The sequence below is a fragment of the Bos grunniens genome, chromosome 6 (assembly GCF_055505025.1).
Source record: "Bos grunniens cultivar Pamir isolate PY7600 chromosome 6, Bosgru_T2T1.0, whole genome shotgun sequence".
In the NCBI taxonomy this organism is placed as follows: domain Eukaryota; kingdom Metazoa; phylum Chordata; class Mammalia; order Artiodactyla; family Bovidae; genus Bos; species Bos grunniens.
In genome coordinates, this window is record NC_141170.1 from 98,833,373 (window position 1) to 98,852,095 (window position 18,723).

Genomic DNA, 18,723 nt, shown 5'->3' on the forward strand with positions numbered 1-18,723 from the left:
TCCCAGAGATTCTGAGAACTTCCCCCTTGAGAAATCTCAGAAAATACAAGGAAAAACAACTTCAAAAAAATTAATGAAAGGCCCATCACTATTTGCCTCTCTACCCTCCCTCTTCCCCAGGCCTTTCCAATTTCTAAGTGACTTTTCTCACTTTCAAACCCTTCCCCTCCTCTCATTTCCCCAAGGTCAGCTGCTTTTCTCCAGCACTCCATCTGCGAAAGAGAGGGAAAAGATCCTTCGGACATCACACATAGGCACAGTGCTGATTTTCCCCAGGACCAGGGTGTAGAAGGATGGGCCTGGGCTGTGAAAGGACTTATTTCAACCTAGGGCAGCAAGTGGAGAGCAAGATATTGAAAAGGCTCCAGGTCTTTCCCACAATGCTAAGTGCCTGACCCCTGGCCAGTGTAAACACTTGTTTTCTCAGGATTGTGGATCAGGGTTTGGCATGTATGTTTTTAGCAAACAATCTGTGAGTGCTCAGTGTTCAAAGGCAGAAGCATGACTTTGAGTGAGCACAGTAATCCTTTCAAAAAAGAAAAAAATCTGTCTCCAATGTTGTGATGTAAACGCAAATTCTCACGGCCCCACACAAGCTCCGCAGTCACATGTGGGTGACTCTAGCTGAAAGTCACATAGGAGCTCAATCTGCCTCCAGGCAGCAGAAACAGCTCCGTGTCCCAGGGCACCTGTCCACACCCAGAGGCGCACACTAAACCCATAAGCCGCAGGTTACACAGGCGTGCTTCCCCTCCTCCCGCCTCACCTTATTCCCTTTCCCCACCCCCCGCACCCCCAGCCCTCGCCCCACACAATGGGATTTTTGTTTGCTTCAGCAGCATGTGACGGCGGAGTCCCTGCTTTGCCTAGCTTGGTGTGGCAGGTCTCTCAGGTAACAGGTGGCAGCTTCCCCTGTTGGATTCTAGGTATAAAAAAGAATGACCTCATAGGGGTGGAGCCCCGGGACTCCGTGGAGGTGGCAGTCACAGACAGGTCACCCTGGAGAGAAGCCGGTTGGTTGGAAGGAGGCAGTTAAACTCCTCAGGCTGGGGTTGTAACCTTCACCCGGGAGGCCCTTTAGCAGCCAGCGATTGCCCGCCGGCCTCTCAAAGTGGTCTCAGCCTCCGATGGAGCCCAAAGAAGCTCCCGGGAAAGAAAACATGGGCACCAAGAAAAAGAATCTGCCCTTCCTGAGGCCCAGGCTCTATATGCTGGAGAGAAGGAAGACTGACACTGTGGTTGAGAGCAGTGTTCCTGGGGACCACTCTGGTACCTTGAGGAGGAGCCAGTCTGACAGGAGCGAGTACAACCAGAAATTACAAGGTAACCTACAAGAAACCAGTGGGCCGGGGGTTACCGCACTCCCAGCTCTTTCCTTCCTACTCTTCCATTTACAAAGAAAACATTCAAGGTAGAGGAGAAGAGCAAACATCACCTTCCTCTATAAGAAGGAAAGTAAGAAAATAAGAAAAATGAAGGAAGTGTAATTCATAAATTATAGTACAAATTTATTATGTCCTTCCAGAGTTAAAGAGCCAATTCTAAATTATTCTTAATAGTACCATGTCTTTTTTTGTCTGCCACCTTCCCTTACCTTGCTTCTCCCTCCTCCACCCGATTTAAGAAGCCAGAAGCACTAAAGAGCAAATGATTTAGAACCCTACACAAGATAGTTTATCTCAACAGATAGGTGTGAGATGTCACACCAGGAGATCTATCCAGGTAATTGTAGTGAACTGTGATTGTGGTTATCTTAAATAGGGGCATGAAAGTACAACCACATCTGTGAAAAATAAGGAATGTTATAGTCACTGGATAGTATAATAGGATTTCTTGAAAAATCACATAGATGTTCATTCCTTTAGAGTGAATCAAGTAACATCCGAATATGGTAAGAGATGCTTAGCATGCTTAGACTGAATTGAGGAAATAACTTCAGTTTATTTTGTGATGGTCATAAGATAATCTGGCACAGTTATTATAACACGTCCTGTTTTAGGTCCTGAATTGCTCTTCCTTCCCATGCACCCTCTCTTTTTCTTCTTCTTTTCTCTTGAAGGTCATTTGTTCTAGTCAACTTCATTTTGATGTGGATATCATGCAACATTTTAATCAGATACCTGTTATGTGATCTCCCTCTTTGAGGCACACTGTGGTTGAGGGCTCATTATCCCACCATGAGCTGTCATTCTGGACTGAAAAACTACCATGAAACTAGAAAGACCAATGGGACAAGCTTGTATTTAGAAGGTCCCTTTCATAAAAAAAAAATGTGCTTGGATTTAGTGATGCAAATTAAATTAAATAAGTTAAATGTATGTAAATTAAATATTTAAGATTCCTGCTATGAGTTCATACTTTTAAAAAAATATAGCTCAGGATTAAAATGCAAAGTTGACTCTTATAACTAAAGAATTTTTTTTAATAGGAAAGGGGTATTGTTTGAACTTTGAAATAATTTATTCTCAAGGATATGGATAAATTGGAAAGCATGCAAAATTTTTTTTTCATAAACAAAATTTTATTTATTTATTTTGGGGGGGGACATTTTTGCACTCACATAATTTTGAAGCTAATCCAAGATATGATAATATCAAATATATCAATATCTGTATCGGCAATATCTTTAGATATTTCTGCATGTACTTGTAAGTATAAGAAGGTTAAGACAAAAACCATAACCACAATATGATAATCGTACCCTAAACTCTCCAATAATTCCTTAGTATCATCAAAGATGCAGTCAGATTAAAAAACAAAGACATCTCATAAACGTAATAAAATTTTAAAATAGTGTTTGTTTAAATTAGGATCGCAGTAAGTTCTGCACAGTGAGATGGGTTACTTTTAACTCTCTTTTATCATATAGGGTTCCTTTTCTTCTCTCTCCTTGCAATTCGTTTGTTGAAGAAATCTGGTGGTTTACCTCAAACTGCTTTACAGTCAGGACTTTGCTAGTTGCATCCATTCCCCCAGGGTTGCAGACAAGCTCCACCGTGGTCTGCTCTTCTGTCAGTTGGTGGTCAGATCTAGTGTTGATCAGATTCAGGTTTGATTTTCCTGGCAAGACTACTTCATGGGAGCACCATGCTTTTTCACCTGGAGGCTTATGATATCTAGTTCTCTTCTCCTTCTCTGATCTTAGCAACTGATATCTAGATCTGTTCAGGCATGGCTGATTCCAGCCAGGAACCAGGAAACATAGCATCTTGAGGAGGCTCCCAAGAACCAGACTGCCATTTCTCCAAGGAGACTGTTTCCTTTCAATGAAAGTCACTCAGTCGTGTCCAACTCTTTGCGGCCCCATGAACTGTACAGTCCATGGAATTCTCCAGGCCAGAATACTGGAGTAGGTAACCTTTCCCTTCTCCAGGGGATCTTCCCAACTCAGGGATCGAACCCAGGTCTCCCACATTGCAGGTGGATTCTTTACCAACTGAGCTATCAGGGAAGCCCAAAATATCTATTGATTTCAATGGGGAATGGTATTTGGAGAACATGATCTGGGTGCTAGGAGTGTTCCTTACACAAGAAGTTGTTTTTGCCAAAGGTGAACAACAAGTTAAAACCTATGCTTTAGGTACACACTCAGCCTTTGGAGCCCAAGAAATCACTGGCCACGAGCACTTACTTCTGCTTGAACAGATCTGGATGTGACAGGAGCTGTTTGCCTGAGGGAAAAGAAAGTTACCCTCCCCAGTGGAGCAGGGCAAAACTGTGGGCAGTTGCCTCAGGGGTCTTGGTTCTCCACAAGAGAACATCAAAAGGCCCTGGGAAGGGGGTGATCCCACACTCCCATTCCAGCCTGGGAAAGGCTTGTTGTACATGGCCACAGGGAGGAGCCTGGGAAGCACAGAAATGAAGCCCAAGGAGGGAATCTGGGGATGGATTCTCTCCCCTTCTTTGCTGGAGCAGTGTGCGTGCATGCATGCTCAGTCATGTTCGACTGTTTGTGACCCCATGAACTGTAGCCCACATCTGTCTGTGGGATTCTTCAGGCAATAATAGTGGAGTGGGTTGTCATTTCCTTCTCCAGGGGACCTTCCCATCCCAGGGATCAAACCCGCATCTCTTGTGTCTCCTGTATGAGCTTTCATACAGCTACCTGAGCCACACTGAGCCACTGGGGAAGTCTTACTGGGGCAGACAGGGCTGCTTTTCTTCCCCAGTAAAGAATGAAAGTGCTAAAGTCATACACATTCTGTTTCCAATCCTGGCACTTCAGTTTACTACCTATAAGACTGAGTAAATCACTGAAAATTTCTGAGCTTCAATTTCTTTGTCTATGAAAGTAAGAAAATTACACCTACCACATAGTGTTATTGGCAGAATGAAATTAGATAATTACATGAAACATCTAGAATATTGGTTGACACACCGTGCTTCATAAACAGCAGTTATTTTCAATTTTAGAAATGATGGGTACCACAATGATAGAACAAGACTTGCCCTTTATTAACCCACATTTTTTAATCTACTAGTCTATTTCAGGCTTCCTTTGTGGCTCAGCTGGTAAAGAATCCGCCTGCAATGTGGGAGACCTGGGTTCGATCCCTGGGTTGCGAAGATCCCCTGGAGAAGGGAACAACTATCCACTCCAGTACTCTAGCCTAGAGAATTCCATGGACTGTATAGTCCATGGGGTCACAAAGAGTTGGACACGACTGAGTGACTTTCACTTTCAATCTGTTTCAACTCTGTCTTTTGAGAAAGAGACAAATAAGAAATTCAGGAAAAACCCACTGCTTTGTCTCTAATAATGTTTCTTCTTTGTGAGATTCACTAATTCAGTATTTTTTTGATCCATTAGCAGAATAAAAACAGAAAATATTTTTTGCTTTCACTTCCTAAACTTAGCTAAAAGAAAGAAAAGTCTGTGGCCACAAAGTACAGTAGATGTTTATTGGTTATTCTGCAGAAGACTTCAGGCTTCTCATGTTTGCCACTGGAGTTGTGGTTTTTCTATGCTCTGTTGGATCCTGTCTTGGAAGGAAAGACTCAGGAGTTAATCCATGGTCCTAGACCTGTCAGAGTACAGAGGAGCACATTAGAGCTGGTAAAGATGGGCTGGCCTCCTGATAAGTAAGATTTTAAAGATGCAATTCAATAAAATCCATGGCTGATCTCTAAAACCTAATAGCACTTTTAGTATGATTCTTCTATAATTGCTTTGGCAACAATAGAGGGCATCTCTCATTGTTGTCGGAAGCAGTCAGTTCTGTGGTTTGCACTCTGGTCTGTCCTCTTCCCACTGTCACACAGATGAGTCCTAAGTCACCTTTGTTTGCATGCCCAGTTGTGTCTGACTCTTGCAACCCCAGGGACTGTAGCCCGCCAGGCTCCTCTGTCCATGGGCTTTCCCAGGCAAGAACACTGGAGTGAGTTGCCATTTCCTGTTCCAGGGGATCTTCCCAACCCAGGGATCGAACCAGCATCTTGTGCCCCCTGCCTTGGTGGGCAGACTGTTTTCCACTAGTGCTACCTGTGAAGCCCTAAGTCACCCTAAGAAACTCTTTATTATTGCAATGCCAAGAGTTTTTCTTCTGCCTACCTTGGAACTGATAGCTCCCTGGGAGGCAGTGAACAAAGACCTGAGCTGGTTAGAGCCCACAGACAGATGGCCAGAGCCATCATGAGGTCACAGTGGTTTCCAGTAGTGGAAAGCAGCCTCAAATTATTGATTGAGCACTGCTTGTCCTTCAGGACTGTGTCACTATCTGAGTAATACAATTCATTGCTCTGTCCCTGTAAGCAAGTTCTCTAGGGTTCTGGAAGATGTTAGATCTGTCTTCAGCATCTCTGGGCTCACCTCTCAACTATACAGTTTATCTGTTCTATTCAATTTCTGACCAACATCACTTTAGTAGTGTGAATCTTAAGTTGTAATATTTTAAAAATGGTAAGGGAGGGATGAGAGCTACTAAGTTAAACGATAGACCATGATTCCTATGAGAACATCATAAAATCTTTGTAAGAGATTATAATCACATCATTCTTACTAAGCCTTAAGTTGTACAATAATAGTTCGATGCTAAGCCTACTGTTAGTGGCTTGTTTTTTCAACAGATTCATTTCAGTTAATTAGCATTTATTGAATATGTTATATGGTAAGCAAAAAACAATATGTGCCAGGAATTACAACTACAAAATCAATAAGAAAAAGCATCTGACCTTTACTCCAAAGGCGCCTGGATCAGGGTTGGGCAGAGAGGTTGTTAGAAAACACTGCACTCAGAGATGATAAGGTAGGAATGGGGTGAAGGTGCGGAATTGGGAGAGAAAGGCGTTTTAAAGTCTTTGTTGAGCTTATCTCTGTCTGAAATAATGGTGTTTGTTTCCTTGTTTATTGCTTATTATTGACCCATTTCCTCTCCCATCTCTTGCCACTCCCACCCCTGCCAGTTGGTACAAGAGGCCATATCTGTCTCACTAACTTTCTGTCTTTGTACTTAGAATCATGCCCAACACATGGGAAGCCCTCAGTAATGTTCAAATAGAATGAATGCCTTGAACCATCCAGTCTAGGCAGGGAATCAGTAGGAGGAAAGATATGAAGGCCTGAATTAAGAGCCCTGTGTCTTCATATGTGAGGATATATGTCTCTGTTCATAAACAAGATTCTTCAATAAAAATAAACAAATATATTCGAGGTAACAGTGCACAGAATTGCCCTTTTGACAAATAATTCTGCCTTTCAGAGCACACCAGGCCATACCTCAGCTCACTGCTCTTCTTCCAATCATAACAACAAAAGTTACATCATTTTAGTGTCCCAGCTTGCTCAGCCCCTCACTGGGAGCTGAGAGTTTTTTACTGGGAGCCATGGAGAATGATCGAAGCAAGGGAAATTTACTGGCTAGTTGTTAAAAGTTTTTTCTTTGGGAAATGATTTTGTATATGACTGTATGTGTGAACTCTATATTTGAAACGCACCTCATTTAAACAGTTACGCACAAGTGTCTGTGAATATACAGATCATTCATCTGTCTGATGTGTCTACTGTATGTAGCTACAGATTAAGTTGTATGTGTGTGTGTGTACTTGAGACATACTTCTTTAATGATTGAAACTTTTAATAAAAAGTTTATTGATTAACATTCAACAGCCTTTTCTACAAACCCTATATGATTGATATAGCTGACATTATTGGTTTCCTTTCAGTGTGCATGCTATGGGATGAATGTTTATGTTTCCCCAAAATGCATTTATTGAAGCTTAACCCCCAACGTGATGGTATTTGGAGAGGGACTTTTGGGAGGTAATTAGCTCAGGAGGGTGGGGCTTTCATAAATAGGTTTAGTGCTATTATAAGATATGAGAGATTTGCTCCCTCTCTCTCTGCCCTTTGCCATGTAAGGATGTGAAATGACAGACATCTGTCCACAAGGAAGGGGGCCTCACCAGCACCTTGAACCTTGACCTTGGAGTTCCCAACTGTGATAAACAAATGTTCATGGTTTAAACCACCCTATTTATGGTACATTTGTTACAACAGCCCAAAATGACCAAGGTAGTTGCGCAGTTACTTTCATCCTCTATGGCCTCAGTAAGCCTCTGGTTAATTTTTTGACCAATGCGTATTTTTGCTTATCAAGTGTCAGGTGAAAGAGAGAATGGTGGGTTAAATGTCCTCACACTGGCAGATAACAACACAAAAGGCACATCTCCAGTTCATGTTAGTTCCGTGATGCTTTCTTTTTTGCAAAGCCTATCATATCATTTTCATCATAAAAGGATTGATGGCTTGTTTTTATGAAAGCCTGAGATGTTCTTACTATGGACGTTAATGAACAAACCACTCTTCTGCATGGACTTTATACAGAATAATATATTTTGCAGTATGAGGTAAAAGACTAGATTAGACTTGGTCAGATTATGGGAACATTTAATTTGTAATGACTTTTGAGAATACAAGCAAGAGGAGTCGTCAATACTGGCAGATTTGCTGATTTTTGTTCAGGGAGTAATGAAGGGTGGAATAAAAGTAGTTGTCCAGCTGTTTGTCCCAGTTTCTATCCTGGGGCCATGGGTCTTTTTTTGTTGCTGCCTTTGTTCTTTGAGTGTAAAGTAACTCATTCCCCTTTACTTGCTTTTAGTGAAATGGGAAGTACTTGGATCAGTAATGTGACACCAACAAAAATAAGGTGTGTTTCACAGTTTGAATGGCAAATATTTATAAAAGGCAGCCGCTGTATAGCACAGGGAGCTCAGCTTGGTGCTCTGTGATGACTTAGAGGGATGGAATGGGGGAGTGGGAGGGAGGCTCAAGAGGAAGGGGACATAGGGCTGATTCATGTTGTGCAGCAGACGCTAACACAACCTTATATTCCAATAAAAATAAGATAAAATAAATAAGCTACAGGAAAAAAAAAAAAAGGCAAGGTACTTTTGAAACTAAGTGATTTCTCTTTCATCATGTGCGAAGACATTTTAAAAAGCTTATTTTACTCTCTTTTCCAGTAAAGGCGTTTTGCAGTTTTTAGAGGACACATATGCATCAAATAAACAGAGTCCTAGAAATCAAGGAAGTTTGAGCTATTCCATTGAGATGGGAAAATTTATTTCTTCCACGTTTAACTGATGTACCTCTAGATATTTCTCCAGGCAAGAATACTTCCCAACTCAGAGATCCAACCTGGGTCTCCCACATTGCAGGCAGATTTCTTTACAGCCTGAGCCATCAGGGAAGCCTTATAACTTTCGTAAAACTAGCAAATTCAGCCTCTCATTGTTTTTTTTGTCCATCAACATGATGGGTTTATCAAAACACAAAATGAGAAATCAAGAGGGCGGGAGGAGTGAATGGAAGGAAGGAAGAAGAGAGGGAGGGTGGGAGGGAATTCCCATAGATAAGCATGAGTAGAAATAGAAGTCACTTTAGTGATAGAGCTGGGAAAAGACGAGTGAGCACTCAAGCTATATTCATCTTTGTTTCTGTTGATACAGGAAAAGTAGAAAATCGTTTTTTGTAGAATTACTTTTTCTTGATACCATAATCATATTAAGTTCAGTATGTTTGTGGGCATTGGTTTCCTGGTGATGATGGAATTATGGCAGGAATTTCTAAACTTTTCAACAGTGTCACCCTGAGAACGAGGCAAGACTTGGCTTCAGGCGAGGCTTTAGAGTGCCCCCCATCACCCCCTTTCTACCAAGCAGATGAGGAGTCCTTGGGGCCCAAGGTTCCTGCCTGCCTGGGATCCTTATTCTCATTTCTAGACTGAGTTCAGGGTATCTAGAACCATGGGATTTTCTGTTCAACAGGCCCAAATACTGGCTCCAAGACCTGCTGGAACCTCTTCCATTCAGTTTCTCCTTAGGACAGACTGTAGTTGCAGGGGTGCACACCCTTTGACTCCAGGGTCCATTGCTTATGCAGATGTGTCTGGAGCTTGATCACGCTGAGGTGTTCACACCAGGCCTAGCAGACCCCTTGTGGGTGGGGAAGTGGGTAGAAGGAAGGGTAGGGATACAAGCCTCATGACTGGGGAGAAGGATTGTACCCCCAGGGCCTCCTGCCAGATTTTGGCATGAAACTCTGAGGGACCTGAGAAATCTAAACTTGAACTTGGCCTTCTGGATTGTTATGAAAGTGTATTTATCAAGATAGAAGGCGATAACATATTTAACAATTTGCCAGCTTGATTTACAACTTTTTATTTTGTAGATAAGGGATGTTGGCCTCCGTTTGTACACTTGCTCCAGGCCCCAAAGGAGGCTGCTTAGTACTGTTGTCTATGTTCAGGACATAGCCTTTCTTCTATACTAAGCTGTGGAAAGAGAAAAGGAAGGGAAGGAAGACAGCATGACTGCCATCCTCCAACAGCCATGTCGTGCATGCTGTCACTGCTGCTGCTGCTGCTGCCGCCAAGTCACTTCAGTCATGTCCAACTCTGTGCGACCCCATGGACTGCAGCCTACCAGGCTTCTCCATCCATGGGATTCTCCAGGCAAGAACACTGGAGTGGGTTGCCATTTCCTTCTCCAATGCACTGCAGTTGTGTCCAATTCTTTGCGACCCCATGGACTGTAGCACACCAGGCTCCTCTGTCCATGGAATTCTCCAGGCAAGAGTACTGGAGTGGGTTGTCATGCCCTTGTCCAGAGGATCTTCCAGATCCAGGGATCAAAGCTACAACTCTTGCGTCTCCTGTATCGGCAGGCAGGTTCTTTACCACTAGTGCCACATGGGAAGCCCTCGGCCAGGGCATTCACACATTGTCATTTGATCCCAACACTTTCTCAGTTCTGGCTTTATAGTTGAAAAAATAGATATATAAAGGAGAAATGACTTTCTCTCTACCCTCCTACATTCAAAAGCTGGATCTATGAAATAACAGGCAGATTAACAGGAGAAAAAGTATACAAGTATATTCATTTTAAATATTATGTACTGGGGCAGGGGGGGTGGCTTCACATGAAAAAAGAAGTAAATACCTCAAAAAAGGTTAGAATCAGAGAGCTTATAAACTATCTTGCTAGAGGAAGGGGAGGAGAGTAAATAAGTAAATAGGGGAGAGTAAATAAGGAAAGATGGACTTAGAATTGCAGAGAGAGGTTGGTGACAAAGTCTGTCCACCTGTGGTATTACTTCTAGTTTCCTGTCCTGTGAGAGGAGTGAACCTCCCCTGGTTGACAGCTGAGCTCCTTTTGGAGGATCTATCTCCAGGCAGATAAGGGGGTACACAGAAAGCCTCTCCCTGCATTTGCTGCTTTTCAAGTGCTCTCAACTCAAATGACCATGGTAGCAAATTTGGGGGTGGCATGTCTTGAACTCCTTCAGGTGGTAGAGTTTAGATTTGATTACAAGTGCTATAAATATATGCAAAAATCGAATGTATCACATTCATTGTCTTACTAGATATTTTGTCTGTGTGGCTTATTAGTAATAAGAAGTCAAAGCACTTTGAGGATTGTGATACATGCTGTGTGATGTGCTGACAACCCTCTGCTACTATGATAAAACTAGATCTGCTAACATTTTCATTTTGGAAGTTACATTCTTTCTCTGGCATTATTGTGACATTCCTCTGTGGGAGTATTGTTGCTATTTAATAAGTGCTATCTCTTGGTTTAATTATTAGGAAACAAAATTACAAAGGTAGGTTAAGCAAATCTGCCCTATTGTAATAGCTTAATCATCTCCTCTCCATTTCCCACTTCCTTGGGTATCTTGACACCATTTCCTTAATTTTATGCCTGTTATCATTTATTTGCATCTCATTAAAATTTAAACACATCTAAAAAATTAAAACCCCTATTTTATAGCAATGGGTGGTGGTGGTGTGTGCATTTGCAAATGAAAAAAATGGAATTATATGCTGAAAACAAGTAGTTCTTTATCTGGGTAGGTGATATTTCCGTAGAATTCTATGTAGCTAGTCTAAATTGCGAGTCTTAAATGCAGCAGGAAATAGAATGTTATGATTAAAAGCCTTTGTCCCAGGTTGTTCCAAACAATTTTTTCCTTGATTAATGAGTCAGAGAAGAAATGGAGACTTAGTAATACCTGCACTGAGGCCCTTGAGAGTAGATACGATCTTGACAGTCTGACACCTAGCTCTTAAAGAAGAAAACCTAAAGGTCATGTCATCTAGCTGTTGCTTTAAGTACGCTGAGACACTGTGCCCCTCACAGAAATTGTCTTTTCTGAATGCTTCCTAATGTTAGGTCTCCAATGTCACTGCAAAGGCTGTTGCAGATTTCTGCTTCGGTCTTTGTTGTGGAATAGTTGATGAAGACATTGTTCATCTCTTTCAGTGCCATCCAGGTTTATTCAAGGAAAAACTTTGGCTCCTCCTAAAAATTAGAATATGTTGTTCTTGCTAAGTCATTTCAGTCGTGTCCGACTCTGTGCGACGCCATAGACGACAGCCTACCAGGCTCCCCCATCCCTGGGATTCTCCAGGCAAGAGTACTGGAGTGGGCTGCCATTGCCTTCTCCTAGAATATGTTACCTTTCCAGATAAAAGCAAGCAATTTATCATGTTTAGCCACCTGAAACTCAGACTCGCTTTTGTACCTAATTCCTGGCCTTTGTATCAGCTGCATCTCCCTGCCCCTACTAAAATTTCCTTCCTCCAAATATCTGAAAGAATGGATTCTCCTCACTGAGATCTTTGCTCACCTTCTGGGAGAGTCATTCCAGACCATACTACCTGCAGTGAAAGAGGGGAGGACAGCCTTTCCCTTTATTCTCTGAGGTTCTGTGGCTGGGGGCCACAAGAGACAGAATAAAAGGATAAAGTGCGTGTATATTTTATTTGATGTTAATATTTTTACTTGGCACAGAAGACTTCATAGAAAGAAGTGAGAATCCCAAAGCAGTTAGACCCAGGGGCTTATATATCATTTTAAGAAAGAGTGATAAATTCTGGAAATGTGCCAAGACAAAGGAAAAGGGGTTTTGAGCTGGGGGTATTAAATTGTGAAGAAGTAAAAAGGAAACATATGAGGGAAACTAACAGAATATAAAGGTTATTTTAGTAATGTTTGTTTGTACAGACTCATCATGATGTCAACTCCTCATCTCTGGTGATAAGAATTCTCTCCTCTTCCTGATACAGGAAGGGCAGAGAGCCCTGCCTGAATCTGGTGCTTCCCAACTGCCTTCGGCTCAAAGTAATGAACACGCCAGTAAGACATATTTGGGGGATGGTATTTACTGATCCCCTGCAGTGTCCTTCACACCAGCTCTCTAGAATTATGCTGTTTTATTCTATTGTTGCCTTTCTCTTTCACTTGAACATAATTTTCCTTGGGGGAAGAGAGTTAGTCTCATTTTAACACTTTAGCAGTGCTTGGTATATGGTAGATGCTCAGCTCAAAGACTACTTACTCAATGATTCAAAACTATTCAATGACTCACTACAACTATGTTAATCCTTAGCATTGGTATATTGGCTTTCACAATTCTGGCATTCAATTTCCCTACTACTTAATTGGAATCAGTTTTTGAGTTAACTCCTCTCATTTCCCTTTTTGCAAAAAGAGAGGCTATAAATAAATTTAATTAAACAAGAAAATAGAAAAAATTTCTTGGCCAGAGATTATGAAATCTCAGTTTTATTGAATTTATCCAACAAGCTGATACCTAGTTCATACCAACCAGATACTAGATCCTGAGAATATAAAGATAAACCAAATTAAACCCAGACTATACAGTGAGACAGGCCATGAACCAGTAGTTGTAGCAATAAGTGCATGAAGTAAGGCTGCAGTTTGGGTTCCTGGGTTGCAGATTCTGAGATAGAAATTTGAGTGCAGGGGGTTTATTAGGGAATGTCCTTATGACGACCTGGAGAAGAAAAAAGACAGGCAGAGGACTGGGAGAGAAAGAGAAAAGTTTAGCTGTGACTTGGTCTCAGTGGAAGCCTTAGCTTACTCTAAGGCAAGTTCTGAAGATGAGATGATCTTTTGGAGTTGTCTCAGTGATCTGGAGGTCCTAGACCATTATATCACCCTTCAATTATTGGATGGGGACACCCTGGGGAGAGAGATGACCTGAGAGGTACTCTCATCTGAGATGATTCCTAAAAAGGAGCTGTTGGCTGGTGACACTCCCAGAATAGGGGTAATAAGTCCTTTTTTTCCTGAAGGGGAATTGGTCAGCTCATCACAGCACTGATGCCAAATTAGTGGTTGTTATTATATTAGAGACATAAGTAAATCAGTATAGGAATTGTGATGAGAAACAGCTTAATTGGACCTTTAAAAATGTCAAAATAAGAGACACTGAAATCTGAATCTTGAAATCCAGTTTGGATTTTTTTCTGGGGAGAGGGGATAGAAGAGGGCATTCCAGAAAAAGGGATTAAATATGTCCTAGTACATGGAACAAGGTAATAAAACTGGTTTTTCTGTTTGGGCTTCAAAGATGGAAAAGACAATACTAATACCAACTAGCATCTGTAGAAGGCACACAGGAACATTACATCATTTCATACTCTTAACAACTTTGCTAAGAAGTTATTGTCAAATATTTATAGATAATAAAATGAAGGTTAACAAAAGTATAGGCACCTGCCAAGTGTTTCACAGCTAGTAAGTGGTGATGTCAGAGTTATACTGAGGTCTACTTGGCTCCAAGATCCATACTTTTTCAACCAATATGAACTCTATTGTTCTAACCAGTTTTTAGTAGGCTTCCCTGGTGGCTCAGACAGTAAAGCACCTGGCTGCAATATGGGAGACCAGGGTTCGATCCCTGGGTCAGGAAGATCCCTGGAGAAGGAAATGGCAACCCACTGCAATATTCTTGCCTGGAAAATTCGTGGATTGAGGAGCCTGGTGGGCTACAGTCCATGGGGTTGCAAAGAGTCGGACACGACAGTGACTTCGCTTTTGTAGTTTTTAGTAGTACCTCTTTTGCAGTTTGTTTTTAGGGAATAGACTGATTTTGATACAATTTTGAACAATACTCAAAAATATTAAGACACCCTTAAGTTCTACCAGCATATTCACCTGCAATCTTAAAAACCACAGTGACTAGTCGGTACTTTCCAGGAGCTGTATTTTATGCTTTCAATAAAATGTTTTATGTGGACTGAAGTTGGAAAGATATGCAATTGCAATGAATGAGGGATACACTTGATAAATTGATTAGAACCTTCTATTCTAAAAATATAAACCAAATGATTTGAATTATCTAGTCTTTGAAAACTACCCCTCCTCACTAACTATAGAGCACAGAGCAAGAGGAGAATGTTTGATGGAAAACTCGGTCAGAATGTTAAACTATATCACTCCTCTGCTTCATATTCCCCTCAATGCCTTTTCATGTTCTCTAGCAGTGGTATCCAAAGAAAGGTATGGGAAGTCCCAGAGATTTTGAGACAATTCATTATAAAAGGAAAAATGAGTTTAGTTTTTAGTCTTATCTTTTGAAAATATCTATTTTTGTCTATTCCTTATAATTATGCAATACATTAATACAGTCCATGTATTGGAGGTACAGTTAATCCAAACAATTTAACTGACACGTGAACAAAAAAGTTTGGGATGAAATTTTGACACGGGCTACAACAGGGATGAATCTTGAAGACATGATGCTAAGTGAAATAAGCCAGACACAAAAATACAAGTATTATATGATTCTGGGCTTCTCTGGTAGCCCAGTGGCAAAGAATCTGCCTACTAATCCAGGAAATGAGGGTTCCATACCAGGGTCCAGAATATCTCCTGGAAAAGGAAAGGCAACCCACTCCAGTATTCCTGCCTAGAGAATTCCATGGACAGAGGAGCCTGGCTGGCTACAGTCCATGGGGTCACAAAAGAGCTGAACATGACTGAGCAACTAAATAAAAACAAAATTATATGATTCCAAGTAAAAGAGGTACCTGAAATAGTCAAATACACACCGACAAAAAGTGGTTGCCAGAAACTGGGGAAAGGAGAGTAGGGAGTTAGTGTTTCATGGGTCCAAGAGTTTCAGTTTGGGAAGATGAAAAAATTCTGGAAATGGATGGCGGTTATTTCAAATCCTGAAAGATGATGCTGTGAAAGTGCTGCACTCAATATGCCAGCAAATTTGGAAAACTCAGCAGTGGCCACAGGACTGGAAAAGGTCAGTTTTCATTCCAATCCCAAAGAAAGGCAATGCCAAAGAATGCTCAAACTACTGCACAGTTGCACTCGTCTCACACACTAGTAAAGTAATGCTCAAAATTCTCCAAGCCAGGCTTCAGCAATACGTGAACCATGAACTTCCTAATGTTCAAGCTGGTTTTAGAAAAGGCAGAGGAACCAGAGATCAAATTGCAAACATCCACTGGATCATGGAAAAAGCAAAAGAGTTCCAGAAAAACATCTATTTCTGCTTTATTGACTATGCCAAAGCCTTTGACTGTGTGGATCACAATACACTGTGGAAAATTCTTCAAGAGATGGGAATACCAGACCACTTGACCTGCCTCTTGAGAAATCTGTATGCAGGTCAGGAAGCAATAGTTAGAACTGGACATGGAACAACAGACTGGTTCCAAATAGGAAAAGGAGTACGTCAAGGCTGTATATTGTCACCCTGTTTATTTAACTTATATGCAGAGTACATCATGAGAAATGCTGAACTGGAAGAAGCACAAGCTGGAATCAAAATTGCCAGGAGAAATATCAATAACCTCAGATATGCAGATGACACCACCCTTATGGCAGAAAGTGAAGAGGAACTAAAAAGCCTCTTGATGAAGGTGAAAGTGGAGAGTGAAAAAGTTGGCTTAAAGCTCAACATTCAGAAAACGAAAATCATGGCATCCGGTCCCATCACTTCATGGGAAATAGATGGGAAAACAGTGGAAACTGTGTCAGACTTTCTTTTTTTGGGCTCCAAAATCACTGCAGATGGTGACTCTAGCCATGAAATTAAAAGACCCTTACTCCTTGGAAGGAAAGTTATGACCAACCTAGATAGCATATTAAAAAGCAGAGACATTACTTTGCCAACAAAGGTTTGTCTAGTCAAGGCTATGGTTTTTCCTGTGGTCATGTATGGATGTGAGAGTTGGACTGTGAAGAAGGCTGAGCGCTGAAGAATTGATGCTTTTGAACTGTGGTGTTGGAGAAGACTCTTGAGAGTCCCTTGGACTGCAAGGAGATCCAACCAGTCCATTCTGAAGGAGATCAGCCCTGGGATTTCTTTGGAAGGAATGATGCTAAAGCTGAAACTCCCGTACTTTGGCCACCTCATGCGAAGAGTTGACTCATTGGAAAAGACTCTGATGCTGGGAGGGATTGGGGGCAAGAGGAGAAGGGGACGACAGAGGATGAGATGGCTGGATGGCATCACTCACTCGATGGACGTGAGTCTGAGCGAACTCCGGGAGTTGGTGATGGACAGGGAGGCCTGGCGTGCTGCGATTCATGGGGTCGCAAAGAGTCGGACACGACTGAGTGACTGAACTGACTGAACTGAATGGTTGCACAACCATGTGAATGTACTTATTGAAGCTTAAAAATGGTTAACATGGTAAATTCTATGTTATGTTTATTTTACCATGATAAAAAATTAATGAAGCTTGGAGACACCATGTTCTAACAGTAAAATAGATATAAGGCCACTCAACCATGACTATATCTTTCCATCTCTGGCCTGAGGGACAGTTTTACTTCAGATTGTCTTGCCTTTATCCTTGCTGTTTCCTCAGCCTGGAGTGTTTTCCCTTGCCTTGGTTGTTTGATAAACCCCTATTCACCTTTTCAAGTCTACCTTTCTGTTATTATGCCCCAAATATCTTTGAGTGTCCCCTGCTGTATACATTTCTCATATTCATTATTCACAGGTCAGGGTTTCTTACTTTTGATAGAACTTCTCTAGGACAGGAGCATTGGTATCACCAGCCAGCACCTAGGGAAGGCTGGCCTGTACTTAATAATCCTGTTGTTAAGTAAGTGAGTGAGTAAATGAATGAATGAATGAACAGTGAATGGGTGGTGTGGCCATGAAACCCAGAATGTGTGGTGAAATCCAAAATGGTTACAGGAGGACCTTCCCATGGTGGGCTTCCTTGAAGCTGGATCCGAATCACTTCTGCACTGACTTCAGGGTCACAGCCCCTGGGTAGGGATATAACTCACATGAGGGAATAATTTTTAATTTTTATCATACTGCATATTTCCCTCCTTCATAGTGTGTTTTCTTGGTCACCATTCACAATTCTGTTCTCATTAGCAAGGGCATGCAAACATCACATGTACCTCATCCTGGGGAACCTATAGATTATGCCTTGAAATTAATCTTATACTTTTATAACCAAATTTAGATAAAGAAATTAAATTATTTTTGTTCTGGGCTAAGTGAAGATTCTGAGTGATTTCCTTTTTTTTTTTTTTTTTGATTAACAAAATCTATAAATCAAAAAATATAAATAATGTATTGAAAATAAATACTCTCCTAGAGTTTGACTTGCTTGTTAATGTCACACCAATCAGACATTTAAGACAGGCATTCTGTTATAATGGTGCTACCATTTTTAAAATATTCAAAACAAAAAAATATTTTTAAAATAATACAATTATAATCTCATAGGTGTATTTTCTTCTTGATTCTGAGCATTTCTGTGTAGAAGGAAAATATTAAATTAAGATATGAAATTAGATTTCTGTTAATTATTAAATTCTTGGGAAGCAAAGTCAATACTTCTCTGACAAAATTGAAGCTTCATTATATTGCAGTTGCAAATGAAAATTTTTTATGCCTTTGACATTTCATACAGAGAGTATAATTAACATAAAACTGTAGTTAAATTTTTTAAAATGAATTATAAATCAAACAAGATTTTGGACTGGGATAAACCTACCAGAGAAGCTATGGTCCTGTATCTTTTTTCCATACATTCTTATCTATACGTACAAACTACCAACAACAAAAATAATCATACCAAACAAAAAACTCAAACCACAATTTGCTCTTATTTCCAAAATATTCTTCTCTATATTTATGTTTGTGTTCAAACTCTGATAACTTTTCCTATTCTCAGATTATATCATATATAGGAAGAGCCTTTTCATATACTCATTGTGTATACCATGTGCATATATACTATATAATTATATACACTAACAATACAGACATACTACATTTTCTTGTGCTTCACTTTATTGTTCTTTATAGATATTCCTTTTGTTTTTTACAAATTGGAGTTTTGTAGAAATCTTGCGTCAAGCAAGTCTATTGGTACCATTTTTCCAACAGCATTTGCTCACCTTTTGTCTCTGTATCCCATTTTG

At 40.8% G+C, this 18,723-nt stretch overlaps 1 protein-coding gene across 2 annotated transcripts in view; it reads left to right on the forward strand.

The window, feature by feature from the left end:
- Positions 1-956: 956 nt before the first annotated feature.
- The window catches only part of ARHGEF38 (Rho guanine nucleotide exchange factor 38), a 151,745-nt gene continuing 133,978 nt past the window's right edge, over positions 957-18,723 (forward strand). For both annotated transcript variants that reach the window (XM_086406904.1, XM_086406905.1), the window contains exon 1: positions 957-1,323. In XM_086406904.1, the coding sequence (XP_086263030.1) occupies positions 1,128-1,323 (196 nt within the window). In that variant the 5' untranslated portion in view covers positions 957-1,127. The remainder of the gene's footprint in view (positions 1,324-18,723) is intronic.